This window comes from Carcharhinus amblyrhynchos, chromosome 18 (assembly GCF_965287045.1).
Source record: "Carcharhinus amblyrhynchos chromosome 18, sCarAmb.v2.hapA, whole genome shotgun sequence".
NCBI lineage: Eukaryota > Metazoa > Chordata > Chondrichthyes > Carcharhiniformes > Carcharhinidae > Carcharhinus > Carcharhinus amblyrhynchos.
Genome location: NC_137341.1, coordinates 36,127,088 through 36,140,372, shown reverse-complemented (window position 1 = coordinate 36,140,372; position 13,285 = coordinate 36,127,088). Strand labels below are relative to the sequence as shown.

Below are 13,285 nucleotides of genomic sequence, written 5' to 3'. Positions count from 1 at the left end.
TTCTATCCTTCCTCAGATCTGATGAAGAATCATCAACCTAAAATGTTAACTCTGTTTCTCTCCACAGAAGCTGCCCTATCTGCTGAGTATCTCCAGCATCTTATGTTTTTATTCCTTTCAACCTGTCATGTCTGTTTTGGCTCTTTTGAAAGCACTATACAATCTTCTCCACCCCACTGACCTTTCCTTTGCAAACTTCTTTATCCACATACCCAAATTCCTTTACTATTGAACCTGTTTCCGTCACCCTACCCGGGAATGCATTCTGGATTCAAAAAAAAGAAAATTCTCCTCATCTCTGCTTGGGATTATTTTGCCAGTTATCTTAAATTTGGTTATCGATCCTCCTGCCAGGGAAAATCTTTTTCTCTCTGTCTATTCTATCAAAACTCCAAACACTTTTTTGTCAATATATATATAAAACTTGTCAAGCTGTGTTTATCTGTCACTAGGTTTGGTTTCGAAGAGGTGTCTGTTCTGAAAACCCTGTGGGGACAGGTTGGATTTGTATGAACGTTGAAATGGTGATGGTGAATGTGGGGTTAAATGATCAGGTATGTATAATGCCTTTTTTTGGCTGTACTCTTGTTTTTTTGAGGTAGTTGAATGTTGGCCTCACAGCACTAAAATGACACACATCTGTGTTGTACTATTTCAAAAGCAAATATATTTTACTAATGCAGTTTGTTCCACGTTTTAAACTTCCTCAATTTCATTTACTTACTCTAATTTATTCCTCAATCCTTTTAAAATTATCTTCCAAACATTTTTGATCCATTCTTTTTGTTAAAAGGATTGCTGTGAGTGGTCCACAGGACTTTGTGAATGGTGCACAAATATATGAACCAATTTCACCTGTTAATCTGTTACCACACCCAAACGCTTTGAGTTGGCTATTGGATCAAAAATCAAATTGGACAAGGTACACGCCAGGTTGCTCACACCCAATTTCTTTCCCATTCTAATCCAAGGTATGGGGAATTGGCTATGAAGATCGCAATATTTACTTCCGTCATGGAGTGACACCTACTGAATACAGTGGAAAGGCGTGGAAAATAATAGTAGTGAGTAGAGAGCATGACGGAGCTTCGCGTACAGGCAGCGCTACCAGTCTCGCAAGGTACAGTAATCCATCAAAACAAAAAGGATTTACAGCATGTACTTACCTTATATTTTACAATTGGCACTTAAATGTCGCAAAGCAAATAATAATCACTTGTAAGAATGAATATGGGAACATATGGATGCCAGTCAGCCCCTTGGACTGATATTCATTTAAGTAAGTGCTAAGCTGTATCCTAACTCCATAAACTTGCCTTAGTTCAATAACCCTATTACCAATACTCATAGAAATCTATTTATCCCTGTTTTTAAAATTTTTAGTTAATCCCCAATCTCAATGTCATTTTGGGCAGAGAGTTACAGATGATCTTTGTGTGAAGAACTGCTTCTTGACATCAGCACTGAATGGTGTGACTCTAATTGGAAGGTTAAGCCCCTTTATTCTGGATTCCTCTCTATATCTACCTCATCAAATCCTATAAATGCCTTAAACACCCAGCTCACAATTCTGAGAAACCAACCCAAGTGAGCAATTGTAACATTGCCATCATGCCTGTTACCCATTAACACATGAAATATTTGTTCGTAATCCTATGGTCTACGATTGTCTACATGCACGGTTTTAGTACCGATAGACCCAGGCCTACTACTGTAGAGTGGCACAGTGGTTAACACTGCTGCCGTACAGCGCCAGGGACCCGGGTTCGATTCCTGGCTTGGGTCACTGTCTGTGTGGAGTTTGCACGTTCTCCCCGTGACTGCATGGATTTCCTCTGGGTGCTCCGATTTCCCCCCAGGACCAAAGATGTGCGGGTTAGGTGGATTGGCCAAGCTAAATTGACCGTTAGTGTCGGGGAGGACTAGCTAAGATAAATGCATGGAGTTAAGGGGATAGAGCCTGGTTGGAATTGTGGTTGGTACAGATTTGATGGGCTGAATGGCCTCCTCCTGCATTGTAGGATTCTATGATTCTATCTTTGTCTTTACTCTTGTGAAAGATTGGTTAATAATTGACACAAAGAGGAGTTTTTGATATTTCTGGTCATCGATGATGATGGATTGCACACCTCCTACCACTGGTCAAATATTCCACAATAGTTAACTGTTCACCATAAAAAAACAAAAATTTCTATCCACATTCATTGTGTATTCTTTGATACTGGGTAGCATGTGATGCAACCTTATAGCATAGAAGGAGGTCATTTGACCCATTGTGCTTTGCTGGTTTTTTTGAAAGAGCAATCCAATACATCTCACTCCCCTGCTCTTTCCCCCTTCAAATATTTATCCAATTCTCTTTTGAAATTTACTGCTGAATCTGCTTCCAGCACTCTATTAGGCACAGTATTCCAGACAATTATCAGGCTTGCTGTATAAATTAAGTTCTCCCCATCTCGCCACTGGTTCTTTTATCAATTATTCTTAAATGCATTTTACTTTGTTTTCTCTTTGCATTTCAGTGCTGGCTGTTTTTTTGGTGATGAAGTTAGATTACCATCCCAAGCTTCCATTTGCAGTGAAGTTGATTTCTCCTCAGAAATGGACAAACTGGCAAAGAAAACTGAAAGCGTTCTAGAAACAATTGGTGAGACTGAGGGTTGTCCACATGCCTGTGGAGATGTTGCTTCCATTCCTGCCGTTGAGAAAAAATGTGCCGACGTTGAGAGCGTTTTTGAGACCATCCCTTTAATGGAAACATCCTCAGGGAAATGGATGCAATCTGTTCCTGACCAGTCTGTTGCCCAATCTCAGTACGTGACAGACCAAGGGGGTCCTTTGCGGGATAGTGTTGAATTGGTCGTTGCACGCTCGGACTCAAACACCATGACCTCTGACCTGGCTGAAACAGCCAGTGTTTCTTCTGTGGGCACCTATCCTTTTGGAATCGAAGAGCATTATGTGGCTGATGAGCGCCCACTCTGGGCCTGGCTCAGTGGAGGAGGTTGTGATGTAGAAGCTCACACCCAGCTGAACTGGTTCACTGCCCAGTCAGGTAATCAGTCTGTTCTATGTTGTTCTTGTTGTCAGTACTGCTTCTGAGCACATGCAGCCACTATAATAAAAGTGACCATGCACTTGCATGTATACTGCATCAATGGTAATTGCATCTCTGCCCGGTGTCACAGTATATCCTGAGCATGTTTTATTCATTGAATGCAGTGTGCAATAGGTCTCTGACCCTGTTTCAGTTTATCATCTGCTGAAACCCTAATCTGTGCTCTTGTTGCCTCTAGACTTGAATATTCCACGCTATAGTGGTCAGCCCCCTCACCTGTCACCCACTATAAACTCGAACTCATCCAAAATTCTGCCGTCCCACACCCTAACACAATAGGTCCTGTTCACCCACTGTACTCACTGTCCTACACTGACTCACAATCTGGCAACGTTCTGAAAAAGTAGCTTCAAACTGAGCTGAGAGTAAGACAAAGTAGATGCTGATTGAAACCAGTGGAAGGTAAATCTACGTAATGAAACTAGTGGAGGCAATGGGTAGGATTTTACAACCATGTTCAGGCAAGGCTCATGAAATCCCACCCGAGGCCAACGGAGAATTCAGTTTTGCAAGCCTCGCCCACCTTGATTCCAACACTGGGGTGCCAGGGTGGGCATGGCAGTAAAATTCCAGCCAAAGTCCCTGAAATCGTTTAAGACCCAGTTGGATACCATTTTAGACTAGGGGACAAAGCCTAAAAATGAGAGTTAGACTTTTCAGGAATGTAATTTAAAAAACAGTTACAAAGGGTGACAGAAGTTTGGAACTCTTTTCAGCAAATGGCAGTTGATGCTGGGACTACCAGCAGTTTTAAACCTGAGAAAGATGGAGTTTTGTTAACTGAAGTTATTAAGAGATACGGGGCAAAGGCAAAAATATTGAGTTAGGTCACAGTTCAGCCAAGATTTCGTTAAACAGTGGAACAGATTCAAGGGGCTGAATGGTCAACAACTATCACTGTGTTCCTATGGTGTTATCATAGTCTTTTTGTTTGGATGAGCTAAAATTGACTAAAAGTTGTTTTTATACTGCCCTTCTAACCACACTTCTATTCGCTACTGCCATTTTAATCCTAAATGTCTGGCAAAATAATGTATCTCACAAAATCAAATCTTGAAGTTCAGAACCACAGCTTTGGTTTCATTCCTGGTATTTTAAGAATATTCAGGAAAATGTTCTCAGTTGCTACTTTGCCACTGGTTATTGCATTTCACAGCCCCAACTTCTTCAAACAGATTTCTCGGATCTTCAATCTGGGTCAGATAATAATAGCAGAATGCTTTGACCCTTTTTTCCTGCTCTTTAATACTAAAAACAACTGCAGAAAATAGATAGACTTGGACCACCATATTTTGTTTCCATGATTTTGCAGGACAGCTGTTCTCTCTCCAATCATTCTCAATGCCCATTAGCTGTGCCCAGCAGACAGTTTGGCGGAAACAGATAGTTCATCAGTTAACTGAACGGTCCAAACGGGAGCTGGAAGATTTTAAGCATTATGAGCAGGCAGTGGAGCAGGTAAGATGTTTCTAATGTATTATAAAAATTTGCATTTCTGTAGTTTATTTATTAGTTTACGTTAACATTGCAATGAAGTTACTGTGAAAATCCCCTAGTCACTACACACTGGTGCCTGTTCAGATACACTGAGGGAGAATTTAGCATGGCTAATGCCCCTAACCAGCACATTTTCGGGGCTATGCAGCACCTTTCATGAACCTCAGTATCCCCAAGCACTTTATAGCCAACAAAATACTTGTTGAATTGTTCCTGCAATGTAGGAGATATTGCAACCAAAATGTGCACTAAGTTCCCACAAACAGCAATGTAATACTGACCGCATAAGCTGTTTTAATGATATTGGTTGAGGTATGAATATTGGCCAGGAGACTGCAAGAGTTTCCCTGCTGTTCTTTGGAATAGTGCTATGGGATCTTTACATCCATATGTCATTTATATGTCTCTCTCAGAAACTGACTCCTCTGCCTGTGTAGTATTCCTTAAGTATTTCCGGCATGGATTGTCTGCTCGAGTCTCTGGAGTGGGTCTTGAACCCATATCCTTCTGACTGAGAATGCTATTCAAAGAACCCCAGCTGACACAGAAACAAATTGAATACTTTACTGATTGCAACATTATTATTTATCTCAGATTTGTGGTTTTATTTCTTAATTTCTAAAAGATGTTTCAGCAGAGATTGGAACCTTAAAGTTATTATTTAAAGTTAAAGTTTAAAGTTTTAACATTATTTACTAGTGTCACAAGTTGACTTATGTTAACACTGCAATAAGTTACTGTGAAAATCCCTTAGTCGCCACATTCTGGTGCCTGCTTGGGTACACTGAGGAAGAATTTAACATGGCCAATGCACTAACCAGCACGTCTTTTAGACTGTGGCAGGAAACCAGAGGCAACCCACACAGATATGGAGATAACGTGCAAACGCCACATAGATAGTAACCCAAACTGGGAATCAAACCAAGTTATTAAGTCATAGAGGTTTACAGGCCCAACTTGTCCATGCTGCCCTTTTTTTAAATCCTTAAGTTAGTCCCAATTGCCCACATTTGGCCCATATCCCTCTATACCTATCTTACCCGTGTAACTGTCTAAACACTTTTTAAAAGACAAAATTGAACCCACCTCTACTACTACCTCTGGCAGCTGGTTCCAGACACTCACCACCCACTGTGTGAAAAAATTGCCCTTCTGGACATTTTGTCTCTCCTCCGTCTCACCTTAAACCTATGCCCTTTAGCTTTAGACTCCTGTACCTTTGGGAAAAGATATTGACTATGTAGCTGATCTATGCCCTGCATTATTTTATAGACCTCTATAAGATCACCCCTCAGCCTTCTACGTTCCAGGGGAAAAAGTCCTAGTCTATCCAGCCTCTCCTTATAACTCAAACCATGAAGTCCTGGTAGCATCCTAGTAAATCTCTTCTGCACTCTTTCTAGTTTAATAATATCCTTTCTATAATAGGGCGACCAGAACTGTACACAGTATTCTAAGTGTGGCCTTACCAATGTCTTGTACAACTTCAACAAGACGTCCCAATTTCTATATTCAATGTTCTGACCAATGAAACCAAGCATGCTGAATGCCTTCTTCACCACTCTATCCACCTGTGACTCCACTTTCAAGGAGCAATGGACATGTACCCCTAGATCTCTCTGTTCTGTAACTCTCCCCAACGCCCCACCATTAACTGAGTAAGTCCCGCCCTGTTTCAGTCTACCAAAATGCATCACCTCACATTTATCTAAATTAAACTCCAGCTGCCATTCGTCAGCCCTTTGGCCCAATTGATCAAGATCCCATCGCAATCTGAAATAAACATCTTCACTGTCCACTATGCCACCAATCTTGGTGTCATCTGCAAACTTACTAACCATGACTACTATATTCTCATACAAATCATTAGTATAAAGGACAAATAATAGTGGACCCATCCCTGATCCCTGAGGCCCACCGCTGGTCATAGGTCTCCAGTTTGAGGCAGCAGTGCTAACCACTATGCCACCATGCCGCCTTGTAGTACGGAAGTGATTCTTGACGTGGTATAATAATTACTGTCACATTAAACATCATCTAAGGAACTGAATATTTCAGTCTGATTCACAGGTGACTTTTCATTCCTGTGAGGTGGTTTTCTTAATTTTAAACAATGGGATATTGCTGCCAATTATTTATACATAGATAAACATGATACCAGTGATTTGTAACTGTTCTCTTCTCCATGTCGCTCTGTTATATTTAGTCTGTATGGATAAAGAAGGGAGCAATGCAGTGGTGGAGAGATGGAAAGCCCCACAAATGGATAGATGTCCGGGTAGCACTGGAACAGTTTACAGGGAATGACGGGAAAAGGGATGGGATCTTTTTCATTTACTACACATTCAATGATGAGAAGAAGGTGAGTTCTGCTTGTCTGTTCTGCTGTCCTGTAATTTTCAGGCTGGATACTACAGGAGATGTGATTTAGATTTTTGTTCACTAAATGTTTCAGGGCAACACATATATTCCATTACAAATTTCAGTGTAGTGGAGTGGAGCTAGAGATATTTGGAGAACAGTTTTAATTGTTGTACTCAAATAAGTGAAAGTACCTCAAAATATTAAAGTAAATAACAATTGGTCATTTGAATTATTTGTACTATGTGTGGATACATTCCTTGTAACAATTTAAGTATTGTGTAAGTCAAATCTTGTAGTGTTCCTGAGTAATTATTCTTTATTGTAAATAAACTTGATAATTAGTATTGGCCTGATCATTACAATTTGAGTTTGTTTTATACGTGGATTATTGAAGTGCGCAGGGCAAGGTACGTGGGCTTCCTGCATAACTTGGTAAAAAGATAAGCAGTTATTCCTTTGACACCATCCTAAATACTTCACATATGCCAAAGAACAGCTTGGTTCAAAGGAGATACACAACTATTTATATAAACTGTGTTTGAGCTATATATGACATGGGAACAGAAGTAGGCTTTTTGGCCCATCAGGTCTGCTCCGCCATTCAATGAGATCATGACTGACTTGATGTGATAATTGTCAACTCCACTCACCTGCCTTTTCCCTATTACCCATGATTCCCTTACTGATTAAAAATCTGATTATCTCAGCCTTGAACATACTTAACCCAGCCTCTACAGCTCTCAGTGGTAAATGAATTCCACAGATTCACTATCCTCCAAGAGAAGAAATTCCTCCTCACCTCTGTCTTAAATAGATGACTCCATACTCTGAGATTACGCCCTCTGGTCCCAGACACTCACACAAGGGGAAACACCCTGTCAGCATTTTCCCTGTCAAGAACCCTGAGAGTCCTCTGTTTCAATAAGATAGCCTCTCATTCTTCTAAGCTCCAATGTATACAGATCCAAATTACTCAGCCTAAGTGGTTGGACAGTGCCTAAGTTGCAGTTGCCTATGTTTGCCCTCATACTCTCACTTTCCAGCATTTTCCTTCTTAACTGTGCTTTGTTCTTTCCTAAAAGAATTTGACGAAGAATTACATAACTAACTGGGAGTAATTCAGATAGAGTTAGCAAAAAGGCAGGGAAATTTGACAGCATTATTGAGAAAGATGGGCAAAAATACTGGGAAAGGAAATAAACAGTGACAAATAATAAAAAGAAAATTCCAGGAATATTCAGTAAGTCAGGCATCACCCATGGAGTGGGAAACGGAGTTGAGGTATTGGATAAGTGAGCTTTCAACTAGAGGAGGATAGATGCTGTTTTCCCAGTGAAGGGATAAGAAAATCCCTCTGACCATACACTTGAAATTATTCATACCCTTCCCATTATTAAAAAAAATGCAGCTTTCTTACTTATCACTTTCAGTTAAAGAGTGACCGTGTAGACCTTTGCCAAGATTAAGAACAATAATTATTTTTTAAAAGTGGGTGATAGGTGTGGAAGGCATTTTTTTGAAGCAAAGTTCTGCATTGGATTTTTTCATAGATTTTGGGCATCAATGGCTAGGCCAGTATTTTGTTGTCCACCCCCATTGCCCTTGAGAAGCTGGTGGTGACCTGCAGTGTATGTGGTATTGGTGCACCCACATTCTGATCGGCAGAGAACTCCAGATTTTTGACCCAATGACGGTGAAGAAATGACAATATATTTCCAATTCATAATATTGTGTGGCTTGGAAGACTTGCAGGTGGTGGTATTCCCATAGATCTGCTGCCGTTGTCCTTTTAGATTGTAGTAAGCTTCCAGAATGTGATTTTTAAGGTGATTCTTTATTGTAACATAGCGAGAGCAGCATAGGATCTGAGATACTAGCCCATCTAATTCATTAGCCATGGCTAAATGATCTGTTAGAGAAACCAATTGGGCTGTAGTTTCTCCTAGTTACTGATTACTGCATGAGGCAGTCCAGAAAGAGTAGAACCCATCTTGGATTTGCGCTGTAAATAATATTTCCAAAGGTCTGTTTTAGTGAGAATGTTTGTGTATCATTTTGTTTTTTAAGGTATCTCTACCTTGAAAGACTCACATCCTTTTGAAAATCTGATTCTACTGTCAAAAGAGGTGAAAATTCTGAAGCTGGGCCATTCAGGGGTGATGCCAGAACATACTTAATCGCACAAAGAGTAGTGGAAATCTGGAATGTTCTCTGCCTCAAACAGTTGCAGAGGTTGGAGTCACCTAAAAATTTTAAACCTCATTTTCGTAGCTTTGTGTTGGGTACAGAGTATTAGGGAACCAAGAATGCTAGATGGAGTTAAGTTATGGATCAGTCATGATTTAATTGAATGGTAGAAAGGGCTCGAGGGTTTGAATTGCCTCCTCCTACATTCGAGAAATTGGAAAATAAGGGGATATAATGAGGACAATTTGGAGTGCACATTCCATCCTTTACCCTTCCAAAAGAACAAGACTTGTTGGTCTCAGCCCTCCCACCTTTACAAATGGATACCAGTTACCTGGTTCAAATCACACCTTCAGGTCTTGCAGCATCTGATCCAGCGACAGCATGGATGGGAGAGCTTGTCCTCAGGTTGCACAGGAGACTTGTGAGCTTAATCCTTGAGAAGTTACAAAACCAATTTAAAAAGATCTTCCCACTATCCTGTGAGTGGATAGGCTGACCAGTTTGCAGTGTCCTACCAGCAGTAATAAAGGTAAAGTCATAGTACCAGATGACCATAGCCTGAGGATCACCACAATTCAAGTGAGGGATGTGGTAGAAAAAGCAGGCCTTCATGAGTAGCTTCAACAGGTAAGGGAATTGAACTCAGTGTTGACATCGCTCTGCATCATGAACCAGCTGTCCAGCCAACAGAGCAACCCCCTTCCCAACAATAATACAGTGTTGGAGACCCATATCATTGGCTCGTTATCTATTACAGCAACCTATCCCATGATATTGAGCGGTAAATTATTTAGCACCTAGAGGTTCACAGTTAATGGGAGTGACTTAAATATGACTATAAAAAATGCATCTCTTTTTGTGAACTCTACTGGTTTTTCTGGAATAATTACTCTTTGCATTTTCTTTAACATAGATATAGTTTTCTAACATTTTAATAGTATCCTATCAATTGTCTAATTTTTTTTTCTTTAAAATGTAACAGTACCTTCACGTATTTTCAAATGAAGTTACAATTTTGGTTCCAATTGCTAATGAAACAAAACATTCATTCGCTATTTACACTCCTGAGAGGACGAAACAGAGATGGCCAATCAGGTTGGCAACAACAACAGAGCAAGAAATGTATGATTGGGTAAGCGATTAAATAAGGTATAATTAAGTTTGCTAACCATTTCCTGCAGCTCGATGAGTTTTATGCCATGGAGTCAATGCCTGCATAAATATTTTTCATGACAGTAGGATCCTGCTTTCATAGATTCCTACTGTCTGAATCCAACAGCTGAAGAATTAATGGTTCCTAAAATATGGAAGACGTTCTATATATGTGAGGATATAAGGAATTCAGGAGCAATCTCTAACCGGAGAGTGGTTAGAATGTGAACTAACTACCTAAGGAGCAGTTGAGGTAAATAGCATAGACGCATTTAAGGGGAAGCCTGACAAGTCCATGAGGGAAAAAGGATTAGAATTTTAAAAATGGTGGAATGTAATGAGAAGACTCATGTGGAGCGTAAGTGCTGGCAGAGACCGCTTGCGCCAAGTGGCCTGTTTCTATGTTGTAAGTATTTTGTAATACCTTGTAATAACTGTGATCAGAGTTGTCTGTCACTGCCATTGTGGCAGGGGTCAGTCAGCTCTGTATCTTAACAATGATTTGCCTTAAGGGACATGGAGCACAACAAGTCCTTACATGACCAAAAATGTTAGCAGTTTCTAAATTCTAATTCTGGTAGTTTACATGCTGATCTTGTGAGTATTTTGTCAATGGAAAATACAGGATTAAATAAGAATTTATACATTTTTGTGTTTGAAGTATAAGTATTGGACAAGTCGCCTTGGAAACCTCCCCTGTTCTTCATCAACTAGAGCCAAGGGGCGTATTACATCCACCTGAAAGGGCAATCGTGGCTTTGGTTCAACATTAGCAATTCCCAACATTGCAGCACTCCCCCAGTTCCAGCTTTAGGAATATTAGGCTAGATTTTGTGCCAAGAATCATAAAATTCCTACAGTAGAGAAGGAGACCATTTGGCCCATTGAGTGTGCACTGACAACACTCCCACCCAGGCCCTATGTCCTTAACTACACATATTTACCATGCTAATCCCCCTGAAACTAAGGAGCAATTTAACATAGTCAATCAACCTAACCCGCACATCTTTGGACTGTGGGAGAAAACCGGAGCACCCGGAGGAAACCCACACAAGCATGGGAAGAACACACAACTCCCACACAGACAGTCACTCAAGGCTGGAATTGAACTCAGGTCCCTGGCGCTGTGAGGCAGAAGTGCTAACCACTATGTTACCGTATGGCTCAATACTGGCTGATGCTGCCCACATCTGTGCACATTTTGACACAGTTCACATGATAGTGATCTGGAGCAAAAGCCCTGGTTTATTTATTTTCTCTTTGACTAGTGGATGTTAGATTCTAAGATCATAGTGCCACATGAAGAATAGTCACAGCCAACTCAACATGAATCAGGGATTGAAGCTGGGAAATTCCTGTTCATCTTCACCCACATATCTCCTGAGTCACTGTGGGAGTCTGTAATGTGATTTTTAGATGTGAGCCAAGAAATTTGTCTGTGGTATGATTCTTATTTGCTTTATTTTTGCAATTTCTTTGCAGAACAGAATCATATGGTACAAATAAGAAGTAAATCATTGTGCAGTGCTCATGTTCAATAAAACTAGCAGACAAAGGCAGCTTTGAGGCTTAGCACATAACTTGCTTTGCCGCAGACTTGCAGGGCATGACCTTGATCACTCTTCTCAACTGAGCTAGGGAAAGTCTAGGAGTAACTGCTAGAAATGGGGCACGTCTACTTCAGAATCAATCATTTACTAAGGAAAACCTACATCTAGGAGAAATAATTTTATCTGATTCACCGCTTTCGCCGGTTAACTTTTTGCTCATTCCCTCATGAGGACAATGATTTGCGCAATGCTTTTTGCTCCATGGACACTGACTGGTCTTTAATCCAAAGTGCCATGAGATTGAAATAAAATGTTGGTACCCTGGTCAACTATGGAAAGGACTGAACCAGAATCATAGGGAACCTCTGATATACATACATGTGCAGCCCCCTTCCCTTGGTTCTCTAGATTAAATTGTTATTTGTTCCTTCTTTCCCCCAAACCATTTTGGTGGATTGTAATGTCTGTTGCCGTCTTCTTGATTTCAGCCAATCCATTGTGAATTAAGGTCCAATCTTGGGATTCTTCTGCACCCAATATATGATGCAAATGTCAGGCACATAACTGAGGGAGCCGAAAATGATTGGAATTCCACATTCTTTAGTTCAGCCCAAAAATGTTTTAGGGATCCAAAGTGAACCTACCCTATTTTAACACTTCTAATTGTTATTTTCACATTGGTAGCTGCTAATAAAATTGTGTCAGCATCGCACACAAAAAATAGTGTCTCTCCTCATTATATTATCTTATTCATATAACAATGAGACACAGAAACAAATCTTGTGTTTGTATTTTAAAATTATTTGAAATTTAGAAGTAAAATGGCTATCTTATAGCAATATAGAATCCATACAGTGTAGAAGATGGTCATTCAGCCTATTGAGACTGCATTGACCCAGGCCCTACCTCCATAATCCTACATATTTACCCGGCTAATTCTGCTAGTATCATGGAATCCCAACAGTGCACAAGGTAGACATTCAGCCCATCAGGTCTACACCAGTTCTCAAGAGCATCTTACCCAGGCCCGTCCCTACCCTATCCCCATAACCCCGTGCATTTACCATGGCAAATCCACCTAACCTACAAATCTTTTAGACACTTATGGGCATTTTAGAATGGCCAATCAACTTAATCCACACATTATTGTACTGGGGGAGGATTCCAGAGCGCCCAGAGGAAATTGCACAGACACCCAAGATGGGAATTGAACCAAGATCTCTGGTGCTATGAGTGAACAGTGCTAACCACTGTGCTACTGAGTAACTGAGCAAAGATTTTTGCACTGGATTACGTAGTTGTCTTTGATTGGCATTGACAGCCCAAAACTCTCTTAAGATCTCTGCCTATCACCAATTCTGACCTGGATCTCAATTGCACCACTATTGGCAGCCATGGGCTGCTAGGGCCCTAT

General features: G+C 40.5%; 1 protein-coding gene across 1 annotated transcript in view; it reads left to right on the top strand.

Moving 5' to 3' along the window:
• tecpr1a (tectonin beta-propeller repeat containing 1a) overlaps positions 1–13,285 on the top strand; it is a 76,290-nt gene that overhangs the window by 21,932 nt on the left and 41,073 nt on the right. The window contains exons 9-14 of the mRNA XM_080206824.1: positions 453–554; positions 972–1,120; positions 2,523–3,055; positions 4,431–4,576; positions 6,822–6,977; positions 10,152–10,301. Of these exons, the coding sequence (XP_080062950.1) occupies positions 453–554; positions 972–1,120; positions 2,523–3,055; positions 4,431–4,576; positions 6,822–6,977; positions 10,152–10,301 (1,236 nt within the window). The remainder of the gene's footprint in view (positions 1–452; positions 555–971; positions 1,121–2,522; positions 3,056–4,430; positions 4,577–6,821; positions 6,978–10,151; positions 10,302–13,285) is intronic.